Source organism: Camelus dromedarius, chromosome 9 (genome assembly GCF_036321535.1).
Source record: "Camelus dromedarius isolate mCamDro1 chromosome 9, mCamDro1.pat, whole genome shotgun sequence".
NCBI lineage: Eukaryota > Metazoa > Chordata > Mammalia > Artiodactyla > Camelidae > Camelus > Camelus dromedarius.
This window is the reverse complement of record NC_087444.1, coordinates 31,838,326-31,860,573: the sequence shown is the minus strand read 5'-3', so window position 1 is coordinate 31,860,573 and position 22,248 is coordinate 31,838,326. Positions and strand designations below refer to the sequence as shown.

The window sequence follows — 22,248 nt, the reverse complement described above, 5'->3', positions numbered from 1 at the left end:
GTGTGCCACTGTTTCTTCTGGGGTAGAATAGAAATTATAGTATCTGTCTTACAGAGTTGTGAGGATTAAATTAGTTGTATCTATAAAACAGTGTCTGGCATATTGTAACTGCTTACAAGAATTTTGCCTTTTTAAACTTCTTTCAGGTTATTTAGGTAGTCCCTCAAATCTGGGGGCCTAGCCGTGAGATCTGAGTCATCATTAAGTTTTTTCCCCATCTCGTTTGTTTCTGTTCTCATCATTCATCAGCTTGTATTTCCTAGGTGCCCACGCTGAATGCTAGGAAAACCCTGATGCAGTTGTAATCATTCCCTGCTCTCAGAGAACTCCCTCATAACAGTAAGTAAACTACCACTTACTGAGTGCTGCTTCGGCGCCACTTGCCCTGTTCTTCCTGCACTGTCTGCTTTAGTCTTGGAGCCGCCGGGTGTAGTAGGTGTTCTAGCCCATGTTACAGATAAGGAGCCCAGAGACTGAGGGACTTGCTCCAAGTCATACACCTGAGGTGGGGGACATTTTCAAACCCAGATCTGTCTGCTTCTGAAGTCTGAATTCTCAGCTTGATTGCCGTTTTGCTTCCCTGGCTGGCAAACAGACCATTATGTGGTGTGACTGGCTCTGTGCTGGAGGAAGTAGTGCAGGGTGTTTGGGGGACAGGGAAGAGTCACCTGACCAAGTGTCAGGGGAGAGAGGGGACAAATGAGATGTCAAACAGGCTGAGAGCTGAGGGGATTATCTTTATTTGGCGGGGAGGGTTGGCAGGAACCACACCAGTTAGCAGGAACATTCTGCACAGACCTGGAGGTGAATGAAAAACTAAACGTCTGACGTGTTTGAGGAGTTTCAAGTGATTCAGTCTGACTTGGTTAGAATGTGAAAGGAGAGGAAAGAAATGAGCAGATAGTGAAGGGTCTTACCCTTTGGATCAAGGAATTGGACTTTTTCTGAGGGCATCAGATAGTCGTTGACGGGTTTTAAGCTGGGGCATGGAATAGGATTTTCATTTTAGAAGACTGGCCCAGACCTGTGTGTGAGAGCTGGGGGGGTGAGAATGATGTGCAGCGTAGAGGCTGGAAGCCCCATAGGGGAGCTTCTGCCTAAACTAGGTGAGAGGGGACGGCAGTCTGTGCTCAGGTAAGGGCAGTGGAGATGGAGAGAAGTCCGTCTCTCAGAGGGAAACGTACAGTGTGGAATTGTTAGGCGCTAATGATTGACTGGAGAGCAGAGGTGCACCCAGGAGTGGGATTGCTGGATCATCTGGTAAGTCTGTTTTTAGTTTCTTGGGGAAATCTCCATACTGTTTTCCGTAACGGCTGCATGAAACTACATTCCCACCAACAGTGGAGGAGGGTTCCGTTTTCTCCACACCCTCTCCAGCATTTATCCTTTGTGGACTTTTGCATGATGGCCATTCTGACTGGTGTGAGGTGATAGCTCATTGTAGTTTTGATTTGCATTTCTTTGATAGTTAGCGATGTTGAGCATTTTCTCATGTGCCTATTGGCCATTTGTATGTCTTCACTGGAGAATTGCTTGCTTAGGTCTTCTGCCCATTTTTGAATTGGGATGTTTGTTTTTTCTTTTTAAGTTGTGTGAGCTGTTTATATGTTCTGGAGATTAAGCCCTTGTCAGTCTCATCTTTTGCAAATATTTTCTCCCATTCCGTAGGTTGTGTTTTTGCTTTCCTGTGGCTTCCTTTGCTGTGCAAAAGCTTGTGAGTTTAATGAGGTCCCGTTTGTTTACTTTTGCTTTTATTTCTGTTGCCTGGGTAGACTGCCCTGGGAGAACATAGCTGACATTTATGTCAGATAATGTTTTGCCTATGTTTTCTCCTAGGAGGTTTATAGCGTCTTGTCTTATGTTTAATTTTGAGTTTATGTTTGTGTGTGGTGTGAGGGCCAATTCTAACTTCATTGATTTACATGTAGCTGTCCAGTTTTCCCAACACCATTTGCTGAAGAGACTGTGTTTACCTCCATTGTATGTTCTTGCCTCCTGTGTCAAAGATTAACTGACCAAAAGTTAGTGGATTTATTTGTGGGCTCTCTGTTCTGTTCCATTGCTCCATATGTTTGTTGTTATACCAATACCATGCTGTTTTGATTGCTGTAGCTGTGTAGTATTGTCTGAAGTCTGGGAGGTTTATTCCTCCCTCTTCATTGTTTTTCTTCAGTATTGCTTTCGCAATTCTGGGTCTGTTGTGATTCCATATATATTTGAGGATTATTTGTTCTAGATCTGTGAAAAATGTCCTGGGTCACTTGATAGGGATAGCATTAAATCTGTAGATTGCTTTGGGTGGTATGGCCATTTTAACGACATTAATTCTTGCAATCCAAGAACATGGGATATCTTTCCATTTCTTTAAGTCATCTTTAATTTCCTTGGTCAGTGTTTTGTAGTTCTGTTTGTGTAAGTCTTTCACTTCCTGGGTCATATTTATCCCTAACTGTTTTATTTTTTTTAATGGAATTTAAGCGGGACTGTCTCTTTACTTTCCTTTTCTGACATTTCAGTATTAGTGTAAAGAAATGCCACTGATTTCTGTGTTAATCTTGTATCCTGCTACCTTTCCATATTCTTTTTACAGCTCTAGTATTTTTTGTGTGGAGCCTTTAGAATTTTCTATATATGGTGTCATGTCATCCACGTGTAATGACAATTTTACCTCTTCTCTTCCAGTTTGGATCTTTTTTATTTCTTCTTCTTTTTTTCCCCCCCGAATTGCTGTGCCTAGGAGTTCCAGTACTATATTTAATGGAAGTGGTGAGAGTGGGCATCCTTGTCTTGGTCCAGATGTTAATGGGAAGGCTTTCAGATTTTCACTGTTGCATAGTATGCTGGCTCTAGGTGGATTTTCATTATAGAAGAGTGGCCCAGAGCCCTGTGTGGGGGCTGGGGGGTGAGAATGGTGTGCAGAGTAGAGGCTGTAGAGGCTGGAAGCCCCGTAGGGGAGCTTCTGCCTAAACTGAGTGAGGGGATGGCAGCTTGTGCTCAGGAAAGGGAAGGGAGATGGATAGAAGTCCGTCCGTCAGAGGGAAACGTAGAGTGTGGAATTGTTAGGTCCTGATGATTGACTGGAGAGCGGAGGGGAGAGAAAGGGAGAATGCAGGCTGACACCCAGGGTTGTAGTATGTGGTGTCCCTGGGGGACACAGGAAGTGGACGGAGTTGGAGACTGAGGAAGACGGCTTCACCTTCTGTGCTCAGTTTGACCCGTGGGGGTCCAAGTGGCCGTGGCGGTTCTTCAACTAGACGTGCTGGCCTGAGGCTCAGGGTAGCTGTCAGGGGTTAGGCCGTGAGTCATAGGAGAGGGAGTCGCCTGGATGATAATGGACGGGGGAGAGGAGCTGGTCAGGGAGCCCTTTAGGGTCGTCAGCACATAGAGAAGGCAGAGGAGAGAGGCCGGCGAGTCGTGATCCGGGCAGTGGGTGTCACACAAAACAAGGAAAGAGTGTGTGAGCAGGAAGGAGGCGTCCATGGGCGAGTGAGCTGGTGCCAGAAAATGCCCCTGGACTAATAGCAGCATTAGTGTTCCTCTGAGAGTGGTGTCGGTGGCCTGTGGGGCAGAAGGCCGCCTGCTTTTGGTTCAGGAGAAAGTAGGATGGGGGTAAAGTTGGGGGGGGGGAGTAGAAGTAGGTCTTTCCGTGTATTGTTTATTGAGTGAAAAAGATAGGTTGTGAAGCACATGTTAAGAAATTTTTGCTTAAAAATTCCACTGGCAGACCGTGCCATCACCAAGGTAAAGAAAAGCGGGACTCATGACAAAGGTGGTGGCAAACAAGTGGACATCAGGGCAGTTCACTGCTGCAGAAATAATCTGGGAAGTTATCATGAACACTGGTGTTGGTGAGCTTTGCGTCTTGGGAAATCTTAATTGCCTCCCGTGTTTGAGTTTTTGCAAAGACCATCATTTTATAATTTATAATTTGTAGAATTAAAAATTGCTGACCGAAGAAGGTTATGGAGCTTTGTTTTATTTCTTAAATCTGCTGGGTGGGGGGTGGGGTACTTGAGCGTACCTAAATGGCAGAGGAGGAGGAGGGAAACCAGAAGGTGTCTGACAGAGGAGGACAGTTGATGGAGCTTGGTTCTTGGGAAGGAAGCAGAAGCGGGATCCAGGCGCCTGTGAGAGAACTAGGTTTTGACCCTGTGCAGGATGGCAGAGGTGGCTGCAGATGATGCAAGGAGGTTTACAGGTGGAGTTTCAGGGGTCAAGATGAGACAGGTTATCTGCTTAGATGAAGGGAGACAGGAGGTGGGGTCCAAGGTCGGGAGAGGAGCAGCGTTATGGGTTCAGAACCCGGATGGGGCTTTACAGGAGGTAGCCTGGAGCTAGGAACGGGGTGCCTGCCAGCACAGCCACAGTGGAACGGGGTCTTTTTTAAGCATGACCAGGTGGTAATGGTGCAGAAGGATGAGGATGCCGACCCTGACCCTACCTCTCGATGGTGAGGTCAGGGGAATAGGGCTGGCCATGTGCCAGAGGAGACTTGCATTTCTGTTGAGACACAGGTGGAGAGGACATCAGTGAAGGGGTGGGCATGTAACTTTGGAAAGGATGTTCTGAGGGGCGCAGTGGAGAAGTCTGATGGAGAGGAAAGCAGAGAGGGATTGGATCTGGAGAGAGAAATTGGTTACGTGGAGATGAGCTTACAGCAAGACTAGCTGTGTGGAGAAGCTTGTGTCTTGAGACAGAGTTTGGCAGGGACACGAGGCATGATGGCACCCCCAAAGTGGCCCAAATAGTTAGTCCCTCGTTGGTTGGGATTTTTCTCGGAATACAATCTGTACCCGCGTTGGTCACGGTTGTGAGTCCTGTCTGATGGATGGGCGTGGATACTTTGGCCTTAGATGACTGGGGCTGATGGTGGAGCCCACTGGGTCCCGGGGCTGGTAGTGGAGGTGCCGGTGATACTAGCGGTGTGCTGCCCTGATGTCTGCTGTTGCCACCCCTCTGGTCTGAAGTCCTCATCTTCCTGTACTTCAGTGACTGCACAGTCAGCCAGCAGGTCTTTCTTCAGTTTCTTGAAACTTGAACAGTCCTCTCTTTTGCTGTCAGATAAATTTTTCTAAAACTCTGCCTTTCTCATTTTCAGTTTGTGGTACTGGGCCACGTCAGACCAAATATCCAGCGTCTTCCCCGGTCTGGCTCCACCTGACTTCAGTTTCTGCTCCCAGGACTCAGAGACACTGAGGCCTCCGAGCCAGATCCCTTCCTGTCCTCCACCAGCCCGCAGGGTCAGACTTGTTCTGCAGCTTGACTGTGTGTGCTTTCTGTCTCTCCTTGTCCCAGTTTTATCCTCCCAGGCTCAGCTTAGGTCTTATTCTCTATATGATCCCTTTCCCGATAGGCATGGCCTGCGTTCTTTTTCTTCTCTAAGCTACGACATTTACTGTCTGGTAGAGACGTTGCAGCCGGTGGCTCGTGTGTGAGTGGTGAGCCTGAGGAGACGAGTCATCCCTCCTTTCTGGAGCAGACATCCAGTACCTTCAACTCTACCGCATCGCCGTGGAAGCGCGAGGCACGCCTCCTCTGCTATGGCTTTGCATCCCGTCTCTCTGTCTTTCTCTGGGACCGCATCCTTTCTTATTCCCTCTCCTTCCTCACCCACCTCTTTCCCTTTTCCTGGCTCATCCTGGCAGCGGTGAAACATTCTTAATAGTCCCCGGTTAAAAAACAGACCTTGCTGTGCTCCATGTTTTCCCTTCCCCTTCCGAGCTCAGTGTCACAGTCGCCTGCGCCCCACCCCCCGCTCACTTACACTTCAGTTTGCTCTGGCGTGTATTCCATCCCTCCATCCCCTGAAAATGTTCTTTTTTAGGACACCTGGGCCTCTGTGTTGTGAAATTCTGGTGGACACGCGGCCACCTTGCTCCTTCCTTGGCACCCTCTGTAGTGACCGCTTCTTCACACACGTCCCTCCCTGGGCTTCGGTGACACCTCTGCCTGGTGTTCTTCCGCCTCCCTAGCCACTCCTTCTTCATCTCTTCAGCCACTTCTCTTTCTCTGGATGCTCTGTGAGTCTGCCCCAGCATTCAGTCCTGCCTCTAGTCCTTCTCTTCCTCGTGTGTACGTGCGGGGAGCCTCAGAAGTCTTGGTGTTCGAAATGCTGGGGCTTCAGGAATTGTATACATGCTGATGACCTCCGAATCACACTCCAAGTTTCAGGCTCGCATGTCCGGGTGCTGCTCGATGTTTCCACATGGATGCCTGACGGGTCCTTCGCACTTGACATCAGGGAGTGGAATATTTCATTGTACACACACGTGCACACCCTCACAGCCTCCCTCCTGCTCGCTCTCCTTCCCTGCCTCCCTCCCTATTATTTCTGATCCTTCTCATAGAGTAAGTGGCCCCAGTTGCTTAGCCCAGAAACTTAGCCATCATCCTTATTCCTCCCTTTTCCCCATTTTAACATCTGGCTTGTTGGCACATAAGTTCTGTCATTTCTGCTTCCCCAACGATCCAGTCACTTCTCTGAGTCTGCTGCCATCATCCTTTCTGAACCCCCACGGCACCCCCTTGGACACCTACAGTAGTAGCACCTGACTCACCTCTGTTTTCCCCTCCTCCAATCCACTCTGCACCGTGGAGCCAGCCTGACCTTAGGAAAACACACCCCATCATTTCATTCCCCTGCTGCAGTATTTTCCTTCGCACTTAGAATCAGTCCCGCTGCTCGTGGTGGTGTCTGAGAGCCATGTACGATTGCTCTCTGCCGCCTCTCCAGCCTTGTCTCAGGTCGTCTCCCCTCGCTCACATGCTGTGGACACGCCGGCCTCCTTTCTGTGCTTGGACTCATCCAGGTCTGTCTCACTTCATGGCCTTTGCACGTGCTCGTTCTTCTGTCTGGCACACTTGTAGCTCGTTCTTTTCCATCCATCAGGTCTTCTCAAATGTCACCTTCTTTCTGACATTTATTTATTTATTTATTTGAATTACAGTCAGTTTACAGTGTTGTGTCAATTTCCGGTGTACAGCACAATTTTTCAGTCATACATGAACATACACATATTTATTTTCATGTTCTTTTTCACCGTGAGCTACTACAAGATCTTGAATATATTTCCCTGTGCTATACAGTATAAAGTTGTTTATCTATTCTGCGTATACCTGTCAGTATCTACAAATCTCGAACTCCCAGTCTGTCCCTTCCAACCCCCCTCCCCCCTGGCAACCACAAGTTTGTATTCTATGTCTGTGAGTCTGTTTCTGTTTTATATTTAAGTTCATTTGTCGTCGTCTTTTTTTTTTTTTTTTTTTTTTTTAGATTCCACATATGAGTGATATCATATGGTATTTTTCTTTCTCTTTCTGGCTTACTTCACTTAGAATGACATTCTCCAGGGACAACCGTGTTGCTGCAAATGGCATTATGTTGTCATTTTTTATGGCTGAATAGTATTCCGTTGTATAAATACACCACAACTTCTTTATCCAGTCATCTGTCGATGGACATTTATGTTGTTTCCATGTCTTGGCTATTGTAAATAGTGCTGCTCTGAACATCGGGGTGCAGGTGTCTTTTTGAAGTAGGGTTCCTTCTGGATATATGCCCAGGAGTGGGATTGCTGGCTCATCTGGTAAGTCTATTTTTAGTTTCTTGAGGAATCTCCATACTGTTTTCCACAGTGGCTGCACCATACTGCATTCCCACCAACAGTGTAGGAGGGTTCCCTTTTCTCCACAGCCTCTCCAGCATTTGTCCTTTGTGGACTTTTGCATGATGGCCATTCTGACTGGTGTGAGGTGGTACTTCATTGTAGTTTTGATTTGCATTTCTCTGATAATTAGTGATACTGAGCATTTTTTCATGTGCCTGTTCTGACCATCGTATTTTGACTGTGCCCCTAATGACTCCATCATGCTAGCTTTGTTACTTGTTTCATTTGTGCATTGGCTTCTTGTCTCTCCCAAACGTAAGTTGTGTAAAGGCAGGGGCCTCGTCTTCCGTGTTCACTGCTGTATCTACAGCTAGCAGTGTGTCTGGAACTCAGTAAGTTCTCAGACTTTTGCTGAACGAACAATTACTATTCTCTGTTTCAGCCCTTTCTTATTAATTCTATGCACTGAATACAGTGGTATGAAATATGTTTGGTTTTTCTCTGTTTAGTTGGAATTCTGGGGATCTCCTTCTTAGCTGAGTGAGAGCACATCTCCCAGTTGCTGGCGGACGTGATGTTTCACCGGTTGCTATCAGTGGTCCGAAGACAAAGAAACAGCCGAGGATGGCAGAAGTGGTCCTCAGTCAGAAGCGGTGCATTCGTCGCCGAAGCGCATTCCGTTGCCCTGCCTGCCGAGGCACACGTGGTCATCTGTGGGGGTGGAATCATGGGCACATCTGTGGCCTATCATCTCTCTAAGATGGGATGGAAGGATATTGTCCTTTTGGAGCAGGGCAGGTAAGGATCAAACTGGACCTGGCTTGGCTTGTGGCTCCCCTTCACTGATTGGATGGGCTTCCCTCATCCCTTTTGGTAACACTGACCCACCAATAGCTAATCTAAATATTGCGAAGTGGCATTAAGAAGAATCACAGAAAAGTGAAATCTCCAGTACATTGTTTTGTGATGCCCAATACTCATGCTTTTTGGTTTTCAGAGAAGTGGCAGGCTCCAGCATAACAAGTAGCTAAGGGATGTATTTCTGTCAGGCTCGCAGCACATCTTACCATCCTGCTCTCTCTGTTGTAGTAAAACAGCAATGAATCCTGTGACTCGGGTGCTTCGTCTTTGAGCTGCTTTCTGCCTTATTTCTGTTCCTCTTCATTTAATTAACTTATTTTAGAACAGTTTTAGATTTACAGAACAATTGTGAAGCTAGTTCAGAGTCCCCATGTACCTCACATCCAGTTTCACCTGCTACTAACATCTTACGTTAAGATTCGTGTTTCAGTGAACGAGCCAATATTGAGACATTATTATTAACTGAAGTTTCTGTTCACTAAAGAATTCATTCACTTTTTCCCTAGTGTCCTTTTTCTGTTCCAGGCTTTTCATGTTCTATTGCCTATCACAAATTGGACAACATTTAAGACATTTAAAGTGTGTTTATTTTTGAATAGGCAACACATTCACAGAGTTCGAAATTGAAATTGTATAAAAGAGCATACAGGGAAAAGTCTCCTTCTGCCTGACCTTCAGCTACAGGTTTCCCTCACTGGAAGTGAGCTAAGTTCCTTGCATATCATTTCTAGATACTCTTTTACATGTATAATCAAATATGTATTGGTAGGTATGTATATGGCTATCTGGATATTCATTTTTTCCCCCCATCTCATGCAAGTGGTAGCATGACTTAAACTGTGTTCTTCCCCTGGCTTTTTTCTTTAGGGTTGTTCCATTAAGATTGGTGCATAAAAGTATTCTCATTCTTTTTATTTTTTATTTTTTTGGCAGGGGGGGGGGGCGCGGGCGGGAATTAGGTTTATTTATTTATTTATTTATTTTGATGGAAGTACTGGGGATTGAACCCAGGACCTTGTGCGTGCTAATGAAGCACGTGCTCTACCATTGAGCTGTACCCTCCCCTCTCATTCATTTTGTATGTAAAGTACTCTGTTGAATAGGTGAACTCCAAAATTTTAAATCATTCTCATGTTGATGGGCATTTTGTTTGTTTCCATCTTTTAGTGTTAGAAACAGTGCTATAATAAGGAACCTTGAATATGTTGTATTCACGGATGTGTGAGTCTGCCTGATAGCATTTGCATCCATCCTACAGGCTGGCTGCTGGCTCTACGAGGTTCTGTGCTGGCATCCTAAGCACCGCCAGACACTTGACCATTGAGCAGAAGATGGCAGACTATTCAAACAAACTCTACCATCAATTAGAGCAAGAAACAGGGATCCAAACAGGTAAGCAGGTAATCTAGACTCTTTCACTCAGTACTGTTTTTGGTCTCACACCGAGTCTGCCCAGTGATTTGGTAATTTGGACTTGAGTTTTAGTCCAGGCTCAGCACTAGTCAGGGTGTGACAGGTGGCACAGGGCAAGTCAGGTAGCTTGTCGAGCTGTCTTCAGTTTCCTTCTCTATACGTTGAGGGTCTTCAATCAGTATCCTAGACCCGTTTCAGATTCTGCAATTCTTAGGGAACAAACGTTTTCCTGGGCCATTTCATATATATTTCACTCACTGAAGTATAGTAAGTGGCTCCTAAATGAAGAGGAGGAGAAAGAACTCAGGTTTAGGTGCTCGATAGTTAAATCATAGTTTGATCCCCTGCACTGCAACAGTTGCTGTTAAGGATATTTCTGACTAGAAAGCATAAACGTGGATTTCCCACTACCTGTGTAATTAGGGGAGTAAGGACATGGGATTGCAAGCTAAAAAGTACTGGAGTGAGTAGGAATTGTCCCAAGAACAGGAAGATGGATCTGTACTGTGTCCCATATAATAACAAGTTGAAAGAATGTCTAGCAGTTTGTTGTGAGGTGATGGGTCAGCTAGAAGCCTAGAGTCGAGCCTAGTCTCATGGCTGATGAAACTGGTGACCACTCTTATTATCATGAGAGGGTAGTGAGACCCAGTGGTGAAATTCAGGACAGTACACATGTGAGGGATGCTCTTCTGAAGACCTTGCATAATTCAGATCACACATAATTCAAGACTAATAGTGACAAAGGAGGAGGGTAACTTCTCTTTTTGCCAACTGAAGGGTAACCTTATTTGTAAATTGCAACTGAAGACTGATTTTCTGGTAACTTGGCTATGGTAGACGTGGAACCTAACTGTATTTCGGATACTTCTGGTTGGATTTAATTTAATGACAACAAGGTACTTGAATCAGATATTAACTAGGGGTTGAGTCAGAAGAGGGTCCACAGAATGGGCTCACAGCTAGAACTGCTGACTCCCAGTCCCTTGGTTCAGTTACTAGTGCTTTGCTGAGCCTTACATCGCTCAGGTGGTCCAATTCCAGAGAAACCAGGGCGACAGACTTCTTCTCTGTAAGGTAAGTTAGCCTAGCTTTTGGTCTCGTTCCCTTTCTGGACCGCCTTATTGATGCCTGTGGGGCAGTGAGGAAGCCAGGCAAGGGAGAGTAAGGGCATCCCCCTCAATCTGTCACCCCCATTGTAGTTCACCAGTGATGCTGTGAAAGATGCTGTAGGGGCTTCCCTGATGGAGAATTCTGTTACCCAGCAGAGTGTTACATGTGTATACTCCCATAATCACTGTCACCCAGCGGGCTGCTCTGAGACATTAAGACAAATGACACATGTACAACCTAGATTTAATGATAAGAAATCGTGTGCCAGTTCTCTGAAAATAGTTCATTCTCGTGAGGTGTGCGTTAACAACTTTCTACTCGGAGTTAGTGGATCACTTCAGCAGTCCTCATTATGCAGATACTAGTTTCTGCAGTGCTTCCTTTGCGTGAAGTATAATTTTTGTCGAGTGAATGAACATGCTAATCTAAAAGTTTTAATAACTTTTTGAAAGTATTCCGTATATCATTTGATCTTACAAGGAGGAAGGTTCATTCTTTTACAGATAAGAAACCTAGATGCAGGTAGATTAAGCCATTTACCAAATCCATGTCAAATCAATTGAAAAAAAAATGTTTAGTGAGTTATAAGGAACTTTAAAAAAATTTTAAACATATGTAACAAGTTACATACTCATTATAATAAATATGAGCTATATAGGAATATAAAAATAAAAAGTGAAAATCTTTCCTCCCCACTCAGTAACCCCTGAAAGTTACCACTCTGGTTAGTTTGTACCCTTGGACTCCCTTTTATGGTATATGTATACAGGTATAGTTTTTTGTTTTTTTTTTTTAAACCAAACTCAGATTGTATTCAGCATTATTATTACGTACCTTTTTTTTTTTTTTTTTTAGAGACTGTACCTTGTTTTTTGCCCTTAAGAATGTTTTGTACAAAAATATAAGCCCACAAGATTAATTATTGTAATACTATCTAATTGCAAATGTAAGACTGCAAATTTAAATATTATACATAGGACGTTGGTAAAATGAAGTGGAACAACCACATGAAGGACTGCTAGGTGGATGAGAAAAGGAAGAGGATGTCAGTGAACTGCTGTGGAGTGGGTTCTGGGATACACTGTCATATGAGAAAAACAGAGCATTAAAGATTACGTAAAACAGGCTACTTTTGTGTAAGAAATAAAATATGCAAGTGCATACTTACTTTGCGAACAAGGAAATAGAGGAAGGATAAACCAGGAAGTACTGAGGTTGGTTACCTTCCCAGGGTAAGACAGAAACAGGGTGGAGGGTGGGGGCGTGGGGGGTAGTGACATTTCTTGATTTTGTGTAGTTTCGACTTTTAGAGTGATGTGAACATTTTGCATACTCAAATATAAAAGAAAACCATCAGGATGGGGGTCGGGGGGGGGGACCTACGATGGAACACTACCAGAAATAACCTAACTACATTTCCAGTGAGTAACAACTTTTCTATAGGGGGAAAAAAGAACTACTAGGAACCTCTGACCACAGTATTTTGACTCTACCTTCAGTCGAAGACAAACAGAAATGTAAACAAACATTGACCAGTAATTAGCAATTTTATTTTTCACAGTGGTAGTGGTATGGATAGGTCTGCTTTCTGTGTACTCTAGGATTGAGCAAAGGAGTAAATTTATTGAAGATACGAGTCCTTTCAAAACCAGGCTCTGACACTTCAGTTCCCCAAACTTGGCAACCTTGTCATGTCAGTGAAGGGCATATTTAGCTGATGATTTCAAGAGGAGTAAGAAAATACTTAAATTTACTTTTTAAAATATACCTGATTGATTCGATGTTTTTCTTCATAAGAATTAAGAGTCACTGCATTCTGGGAAGATTGTCATCGACTCAAGTGTAATAGCAGTTGTAGCAGGTACTTTGATTGTAAACAACAGGAATTGACCCTGGGTAACTTGGGCAAAAAAGAGTTTAGTTGGAAGGCCACTGGGGGCCTGTAGGGCTGGCAGGAGGCTACCAGCTGGAGGCAGGGTGGAGGCCAGGTTGTGGGGACCCCACAGCAGTCAGTCCCTCAGCTGGAACAAGAATAGTCTGGCCAGGACGCTGCTGCTTCTGAGATGAGGCACCTCCTTGATCAAGACTGAGTGTTCCAGGAGGGTCAGATGGCTTGCGCTTAGGTCACAGGCCTGCTGGCTGTACTGGGGAACACGGGAGGGGAGGCTGATGTGGTGAGTGGCCTTCACCAAGGGTTACACTCCCACCTAGAATAGGAGGCCAAAGGGTGTAATTACCTAAAGGGGTGAGAATATAGATCGGTCAGAGTTACATCTCCCCCCAAGAAAAGTCTGTGTAGCAATTCACTTCTATTGTAAGAGTGATTTGATGTACATTAGAATCTTCATTTGATCCTCACAAGACTGAGCTGAGACTGGTTGGTTGGTGGGCAGTCCGGACTCATCACAGGTCTGCTGTTGACAGTCTAGTGGGCTTGCCACTCTGCCCCTTCCCCCAAGCCGCACTCTGCCTGGTCTGTCTCAGTTTGGGCTGTTTTCTCTTCCAGGTTACATAAGGACGGGCTCGATCTTCCTGGCACAAACTCAGGACCGGCTGATCTCCCTGAAGCGTGTCAACTCAAGGCTGAAGTACGTATGAGGCTAGAAGCCTGTCCTGACTTTACTGTCAGCTGACCTCTGCGGGAGGGCCAGTGAATGTCATTGTCCCCCTGTGTTCTGTGGCAGTGTCATAGGCATCCCTTCCGAGATCATCTCCCCCAAGAAAGTGGCCGAACTTCACCCTCTCCTCAATGTGCACGACCTGGTGGGGGCCATGCATGTTCCCGAGGATGCGGTGGTGTCCTCCGCTGATGTGGCTCTTGCCCTGGCAAGTGCTGCCTCCCAAAATGGTAAGCTGGCTTTGGGTTAGGAAGGAAGAGGTCGTCTAAGAAAGCACCTCACGATAGGCAGGGGCTCCAAGCCGCTTCCATGTGGGAACACTGGCTCTTAGCTCTTCGCAGGAATTTTGTGTTTCTATAATAACCTGTTAATAAATATTTTCCCTCAGGGCCACAGTTTTCTTACTAAAGTTCCAAGGAACTGCTTTTAGTTACTGCTTAAAGCACTTCAGATTTAAGGGCATTCCCCCCCCCCCCCCACGGGACTTGAGAAGCTCCAAGGTTGAAACACACCTTGGGGATTTAATCCACAGACAGCTTGGATCACATCCCAGTGTTGCAGTGAATAAGGGGGAGAACTAGTCAGTGCCCAGGGTGTTACACACTTTGGATAAACTGATTCGTGATGTAGGTAGATGAGGATTTAAGATGCCCTACTGAACTTTTTCTCCCCTGCCCCTTTATGATTACTGGGATTTGGTTATTTACTAAAGTTGGCTTTTCAGTTGGCCTGGCCTTTTCAGTCTTGGGAAAGGCCCATTTCCACAGTCTCCGGATGAGGTTCCAGGAGTTTTTTGGTTTTTAAAATGAAAGCATCGACCTGGCCTTTTCAGTGATTCTTGAGTTGAGAATTTGCTGCAAGTGCCGAGTTCTGACACGGTAGGTGATGACGCACCAACCCTTTGTCTGCCTTTCCACAGGTGTTCAGATCTATGACCGGACGAGTATTCTTCATGTTATGGTCAGAAAAGGTCAAGTCACTGGTGTGGAGACAGATAAAGGACAGATCCAGTGCCAGTATTTTGTCAACTGCGCTGGTCAGGTAGGTTAGCAGCAATACTGGGTCACTGATTTTCTTATTTACCTCTTGTCTCCAGGATTTTTTGGCGTAGAGACGTAAGGTTAGTATTGTGACGGAATAAACAGATGCCAGGGACCACACTGTTTCTTGTGTGGACGGGAAAACTCAGAATTCTCACACTCCAAATCGGAACCCTGTACTTACTCCTCATATAGAAGCACTGGTGACCTTTCCTTCCTCCACCCTGGTGACTGGTGCTGTCCTGGTCCGGAAGGCCAGGAAATGGTTGATCTTGACATAAATCAGCCCTTGGCGTTTGGTCTTTCTTTGGTGATTCATTTCATCCTATCACCCAGCAAATAAGTAGTAGGCGGTTTTATCGTGCCAGGAGCATGCATTCAGTTTCCGAAACACTACGCCGCTGTTGGTCTGGGGGCAGACTGGCCCCTTGCCTCCCCCTCCACAGTCTTAAGGGGACCTAGGAATACTCTCTGACCTGTGAAGTTCTTTTGTGATTGGTGTCTGGGGTTTGCAGTTGAGGCCAGGCATTCTGTTAAAAGGGCCTTGCTTGCTCCCCACGAGTTCCTTTTACAGCTGGTAAATCGGTCTTCCTTTGAGCTAAGAGTAAATTTTGTGCTTTAAAGGGTATAGTGTTGCTCCCCATCCGATAATTGAACTACAGCAGGCGGGAGCTTGGCTTCCCACAGCTGACATGGTAGCGAGAGTGCCCATTAGCTGCTTGAAATTAAACTCTTCTCAAGCGGCTGAACTTGCTCACTTGTCTCTCTGTTCCTCTTCCACCCACAAATCAATCTGTCCGTTTGTAGTGGGCATACGAGCTGGGTCTGTCCAACGAGGAGCCGGTCAGTATCCCGTTACATGCCTGCGAGCACTTCTACCTTCTGACTCGCCCCCTGGAGACCCCCCTGCAGAGCAACGCACCAAGTGAGGACTCGCACTTTGTTTTTAATCTTGTTTCCTTGCCACCGTTCTGTCCTCTGCAGAGGAAGGCTTTCTGCTAAGGACAGACTGTGCCCAAAGAGTCTTGTCTTTTCTGGAGCATGTTACAGGGCGGGGGACCCAATTCTAACTTCCCTGTAATAACTGACTCCTTATGAAAGTGCCCACTCTGGCCATCCCACTTCAGCAATTTTGTTTGTTTTTTGGCAAGTTAACTGTAATTCCAAATTGAGAATGTTTGGAATGTAACCTAGAGTTTTTGTCTCAATGCTGTACATAGTGGAGATGTCATAGGTGAGCTATAAACTCGGGCTGTTCAGTGACTCCCGGCGCCGTGGGAGGGTTTGATGTCACTTTGAGGTCTTCGTCCCTAGAGTGGGCTCTGCAGCCCCCTTTCTGTTAGGCTTTCACGTGGCACAGTGGCAGTTACGTAGTTTGGTTGGTTGTGAGGCCTAGTTAAAGCTTCTAGGTAACTGATCTGGTTAGGCATAGTCTGAGAAAGTCTCCACTGTAAATCTGAGAGGGAGGATCCTCCCCCATGACCGGGAAAGGTATTTTCAAGCTGATGAGAGCCAGTGTTCACTGGATGCTGTGTGGCTAATAAAGCCTATAATTGGTGTTTTTGTTGTGCTTCTTTTTCTGTCCATCTGGAATGCTGGCTGGGCCCTAAACCCTGTTTCTTCTCTCCTACTCCCCACCCCCTTGTCATTTCTCTTCCTCAGCTATTGTGGACGCTGACGGAAGAATTTATATTCGGAACTGGCAGGGTGGCATCTTGTCTGGGGGCTTTGAGAAGAACCCGAAACCAATTTTCACTGAGGGCAAGAACCAGCTGGAGATTCAGAATCTACAGGAAGACTGGGATCACTTTGGTATGTGAACTAGGTTGTAACACGAATGCCATATATTTGTCTAAGACCTTATATTTTAAAGCGTTTTCAGGAATGCAGGCATACCTCGTTTTATTGTTCTTCGCAGATACTGCGTCTTGAATAAATTGAAGGTTTGTGGCAACTCTGTGTTGAGCAAGCTTGTTGGTGCCATTTTCCATTTACTCCCTTTGTGTCTCTCACATTTTGGTAATTGTGGCTTTTTTATTATTATTATATTTGTTACAATCTATGATCGGTGATCTTTGTTGTTACTATTGCAAAAAAAAAGATTTGCTGAAGGCTCAGATCATGGTTAGCACATTTTAGCAATTTTTTTTTTTTACTTTTTTTTTTAGAAGTTTTAATAATGCACTGAAGTCTGAATGAGTTGACTTTTTAAAAAGTTTTTCTGAGATCTAGTTAAGGTACAATATTGTATAAGTTTCAGGTGTACAACATAATGACTCATAATTTTTAAGTTATAGTCCATTTTCAGTTATTATAAAATATTGGCTCTATTCTCTGTCCTGTACAATGTAGGTCTGTAGCTTGTTTATCTTGTACATGGTAGTTGTTCCTCTTGATCTCCTGCCTCTCTCCTGCCCCCTCTTCCTTCCTTCTCCCCACTGGTAAGTGCTGGTTTATCCTCTGATTCTGTGAGTCTGCTTCTTTCTTTCTCTCTCTTTTATTTAATTCACTAGTTCATTTTCTTTTTTAGATTCCACATATAAGTGATAACATACAGTATTTGTCTTTCTCTGACTCATTTCACTAAGCAAGCATAATACCGTCCAAGTCCATCCATGTTGCAAATGGCAAAATTTCATTTTTTTCTTACAGCTGAGTAGTATTCCATTATATATATATATATATATATATATATATATATATATATATATATATATATATATATATATATATATAAAACCACGTTTATTTTACCCATCTGTCTATGGACATTTAGTTGCTTGCACATCTTGGCTATTGTAATAATGCATCTATGAACATTGGGGCATTGGGGTGCATGAATCTTTTCAAATTAGTGTAGCAGTAAAGTATTTAATTTTATTTTAAATTTGTTTTTAAGGTATGTGCATTGCTTTTTTAGGCATAATGCTGTCACACACACATTAAAAAATACACTACAGTAGAGTGTAAACATAATATTTACATATTATATCCAGTGGGAAACCAGAAAATTCAGTGACTCGCTATATTGCAACATTCGCTTTACTGAGGTGGTCTAGAACTGAACCGAGGTATGCCTCCGTAGTTCCTTATTTGATTTTTGTAACAACACCATTCGGTGGTTACAGAGGGCAGTCTACAGAGTTTGTCTGGTCTAAGGATGCAGTTACTGGTGAACAGACTCAGGGAACTAAAAATCTTGGATCTCGGTTAAATGATTTTTGGCTTCTCTTACTTACCTAACATCACTGCTGAAATTTTAGGCTAGGAGGAAACCTTCTTTTGATAGGACTTCGTATAAAATTGAAGAGAATTTTAAGAAGCAGAATTGTTTCGTTAATACGTTCTTCTACTCAATTTTAAAATAATTTTAATTTATTGAATAGGTCATATAGTCACATGGTCCCAAATTCAAAAGCTATGAAAGGGACTAGAATGAAGAGTGTCCCTCCTTCCCTTTAGAACTTAATTTTGGGGAAATTTCAAACTTTTAAAAGTGGGGAGGACAGTATAAACCCCCATGTACCCACCAGCCTGCTTCAGCCTGGTGTGTCATCTGTTACCACTGTCCCACTGGCTTATTCCCTGACTGTGGACTTACCTTAAAACAGGCCGAGGCTCTGTCTTTTGCTGCTGTTCCAACTTAGGTGACATTGTCTTTTATTGCAGATCTCTTTGGGGGCCATTTAAGGGCTTTCCCTCGAGTTCTGATCCCTTTGAGATTGTCCTCTTTAGGCACGGGTGGCATCTGCTCTCCCTCAGCTCCTTTCCTCTCTAGAGAGTATCTTTCTTTCCTCTCCATCTGTGTTTATGTCGATCACTTTGTAGGTACGCCCCACGATTCCACCACGGTTTCTGCTTCTGATAAATGGCCAAGCTGGCTCTTCTTAGGAAAGCTCTCCAAGAGAATTTTCTAAAAGGAGGGAGGTAGAGAAGCGTAAGCGGTGGAACGTTTGGGACTTCCCTAAAGCTGGGGACTCTGTTTTGGTTTGCTGTTGTTTCTCAGAGCCCCTGCTGAGTTCCCTCCTGCGTCGGATGCCAGAACTGGAGGCTCTGGAGATCGTGAAGTTGGTGAACTGCCCTGAGACCTTCACCCCGGACATGAGGTGCATCATGGGAGAGTCTCCTTCAGTGCAGGGCTACTTTGTCCTGGCGGGAATGAACTCTGCTGGCCTTTCGTTTGGCGGGGGAGCCGGAAAGTAAGTCCTTCTCACTCAGACTCAGCTTGCTGGGCTTCTTCCTTTCTGGAGCTACTCCTTGTCAGTATGGCCTGTAATGTACTTAATCCAGTATGCGCATACTGAGAGGAAGACACATGTAATTGACAGTCGTATCCCCTTCAAAGTACTCACCATGGGAGGCCCAGAAACGTCACTGTACAAAACGCTGGTGGAAGTCCTCTTTTGGAGTTAGCCTCGGAGCCTGTGGGATGTTCTTCTGTACTACTTCAGTCGTAACAAATGTTGGTCCTTTGTATATCTGAGTTTGGAAACAACCAGTTGTGATGAATGAGATAGAAGATTATGCTGATTACAGATGGTTTTATTTTAAAATTTGGTAGTAATAAAAATTAAGACAGTGTTGAAAGGACAAATACTGTGTAACATCCCCTTATATGAATCCTTAGAATAGTCCAATTCATAGAGACTGATGTAGAATGGTTGTTGCCAGGGACTAGGCCAGGGAGGATGGGAGTACTGCTTAATGAATACAGAATTTTGGTTTTGGAAGGTGAAAAGAATTTTGAAGATGGTTTGTGTTGATGGTTATAGACAATGTGAAAGTATTTATACCACTGAACTATACATTTGAAAATAATAAAGATGGAAAATTTTTATGCTGCGTATATTTTACCACAATTTAAAAATTTTTTGAAATTATAATGAACAAGTATTTTTTTGTAGAATTGTTCTGAAAACAGTTACAGAATAGAAGTTACCAAAAACGTCTGGAGCAAAGGAGATACAGCCACATAACCGTGTAACCTCCTGAAGCGACTATAGAAAAAAGCCCATTGGCTGTGTAAATTAGAGTACATTTGTATGTATATTTTAGTTTTGTTTCTGCAGAGTTGTGGCTTATCTCTTAAATACTTTCTAGGGAATCTTATCATTAGAGCTGAAGTCTCCACAGTGGTCTTGCAAGAGCAATAAATGAGTCCAATTTGTTTCTCCCAGAAGTTGAGGAAATTACACAGAATTGCTCACCTAGTCTGTGACAAGATCTGGTCTTTTGGTTCTGTTGGTGCTTGATTCCTAGCACAGCACTGAGTGAGTCACGGTGCTGAGAGGCCCAGCAACTCCCCCCATCCACACAGGTACCTCGCTGAATGGATGGTGCATGGCTATCCCTCAGAAAACATCTGGGAACTGGACTTGAAGCGTTTTGGAGCCCTCCAGAGCAGCCGCACCTTTCTGCGCCACCGGGTCATGGAAGTCATGCGTAAGTGAAGCTTTGTGCCCGCCGCACCTCACTGCAGGCCTATTCTGTCACCCACAGGACCAAATGCTGCCTCGGTTCTTTAGTAATTGCTTTAAGTTGGGCTTCTGATGTTTAGTGGTTTCAGGCCAGTGTTGTGGGCATTATGCCCACATGGTTGATATGGAACATTTCTTTAGTGTATTGTACCTTATTTACCTTGCGGACCAGGAAAGAGGAGCTGGACATACAGGTGGCAGTTACTGCCACGTCCTTACTGCAGCTTGTATATGCCCACCTTTGCCTCCCATCCGCTCTGCTGTGTCAGAGTGAATGCTCTCACTCCCTACTTGGTGTTTGGGATCATGTTCCTTTCCAAGGCAGGGAATTTGCCAAGTTAGTCTCAAAGCTTCAGGATTCTTCAAGTGACTTCCGTCATTGACCCGTCATATGCTAGCAAGATAGGAAACTGCTTCACATGTAAATACAAATCATCCCTACTCTCTTTCTCCTTGTTTTTGCTTCCCTCTGACTTTGAAGGACTGGATTCCTTTAACTTCTTAGTCTGTCTTGTCTTGGCTTTATTTTCTAATGAGCCCTCAAGAACTGAACCAAATCAGATTGTGATTTCATTTTCCTGTACTGAAGAACTATTCTCAGACTTGCCAAAACATATCTAAATATTTTGGGCATATTTATGCTCAGGACAAGTTTCTACATTGGCGGTGACCACCATTCTTGTTTAAGGATGGACTGTTGGTTTAGTAGCTGGAAGTTCCATTCGTAGTGAGGCCTCTGGATGACCTTTCACACCTGTGTGCTCACTTTTGGCCTCTAGCAGAGAATTCACATTCATGGGAGTTAAAGGACCTGGTAGCAATATATGTAATTGCTACGGTTCCTGATTTTTAGCAAATATTTTGGTTACAGTGTTGAACTATTACAAGTCTAGGTTTCTCCATCTGTAGTTACTTTGGAACCTGTGCAAATAGCAATTGAGCTTGAGCTGCTGCTTGATGATATGGCACTTTTGGTGGCCTCCTCAGATTCTCAAAATATGGAAGTTGCAGGCATGGTAGAAAATGAGGAAGGGGAGAATAGAACCTAAAGCCTCAGAGTGGGGTGTGACAGTACAAGGACTCCAACATGCCTGCCTTCGTCTCCCAGCCTCGCCCCACACAGACATGCCTCTTGTTTGGCATGGTGTGAAGTCGGGTGTTCTCTCTGGAAGGGACTAGAGATCATAGTCTTTCTGGATATCTTCACTTTCTGCTATTGCAGATTGGACAGTAGGAGAAAGGAATTCTGACCCTAGCTTTATGTGAATAATGTCACTGGGACAGTACTGCATAACCTGTCAGATTTCAGAGCCACCACGTCAAGGTAGGCTGTGTGCCCTTTCACTTCAGAAATGGTTAAATATTAGGAAACATGTGTAACAGGTCTGAGGCTCCAACCACACAGGCACTGGAAGGAATCAAGTGCCATTTTTTCACATTTTGTAACGACCTGTGTCCCACATAGATATATAACCTTCGTCTCTGCTGGGAGCTCAGCAAGGTTTAGAACCGTGACATTTCTCCCACTGTTTTCTGCCTACTAATTTGGAACAGTAATTATGAACCAAGACCTAGGGTCGTTAATGACTCACAGCTGTATAACTCTATGGAGGAGCAATGCCAGCTCTTGCAGTGTGATCCTTTCTTCTAGAGCATGCCTACTTTATGGTACTGTTTGGCAAATTAGGCCACAGCAGCCTGGAAAGCATGCTGTTTTGAATAGGAGCAGAGTCTTGTGGATATTGGGTGCTCAGCTCTGTGCTTTCAGAGACTGCTCTTATCTTCTAGCTCTGCTGTATGACCTGAAGGTTCCCCGTTGGGACTTCCAGACCGGGAGGCAGCTACGCACGTCTCCTCTCTATGACCGGCTGGATGCACAAGGAGCCAGGTGGATGGAGAAACATGGATTTGAGAGGCCAAAGTACTTTGTGCCACCAGACAAGGGTAAGAAGGCACATTCTCATTTTTGTTTTGTTTTGGTCCTGAGAATAATAAAAGTTGTTCTTAACTGTATATAGGTAGACTGTGTTCCTGGGAGAATAAATAATAAAAACCTACTATATTGTACTATGCAAGGAGACACCCCAGTATAAATCCCCTCCTTTTCTGTCTTCCTTTC

At 44.6% G+C, this 22,248-nt stretch overlaps 1 protein-coding gene across 5 annotated transcripts in view; it reads left to right on the top strand.

Moving 5' to 3' along the window:
• Window positions 1–22,248, top strand: part of PDPR (pyruvate dehydrogenase phosphatase regulatory subunit) — a 39,653-nt gene that overhangs the window by 1,691 nt on the left and 15,714 nt on the right. The window contains exons 2-12 of one of the 5 annotated variants that reach the window (XM_031458085.2): window positions 264–339; window positions 8,117–8,405; window positions 9,727–9,860; window positions 13,501–13,582; window positions 13,679–13,842; window positions 14,532–14,653; window positions 15,460–15,577; window positions 16,315–16,464; window positions 18,659–18,851; window positions 19,970–20,094; window positions 21,918–22,073. In XM_031458085.2, the coding sequence (XP_031313945.1) occupies window positions 8,182–8,405; window positions 9,727–9,860; window positions 13,501–13,582; window positions 13,679–13,842; window positions 14,532–14,653; window positions 15,460–15,577; window positions 16,315–16,464; window positions 18,659–18,851; window positions 19,970–20,094; window positions 21,918–22,073 (1,468 nt within the window). In that variant the 5' untranslated portion in view covers window positions 264–339; window positions 8,117–8,181. Of the gene's footprint in view, window positions 1–249; window positions 340–8,116; window positions 9,169–9,726; window positions 9,869–13,500; window positions 13,583–13,678; window positions 13,843–14,531; window positions 14,654–15,459; window positions 15,578–16,314; window positions 16,465–18,658; window positions 18,852–19,969; window positions 20,095–21,917; window positions 22,074–22,248 lie in introns of those variants that run through there. The other 4 variants (XM_064488968.1, XM_064488969.1, XM_064488970.1 and 1 more) reach the window with 4 other exon arrangements.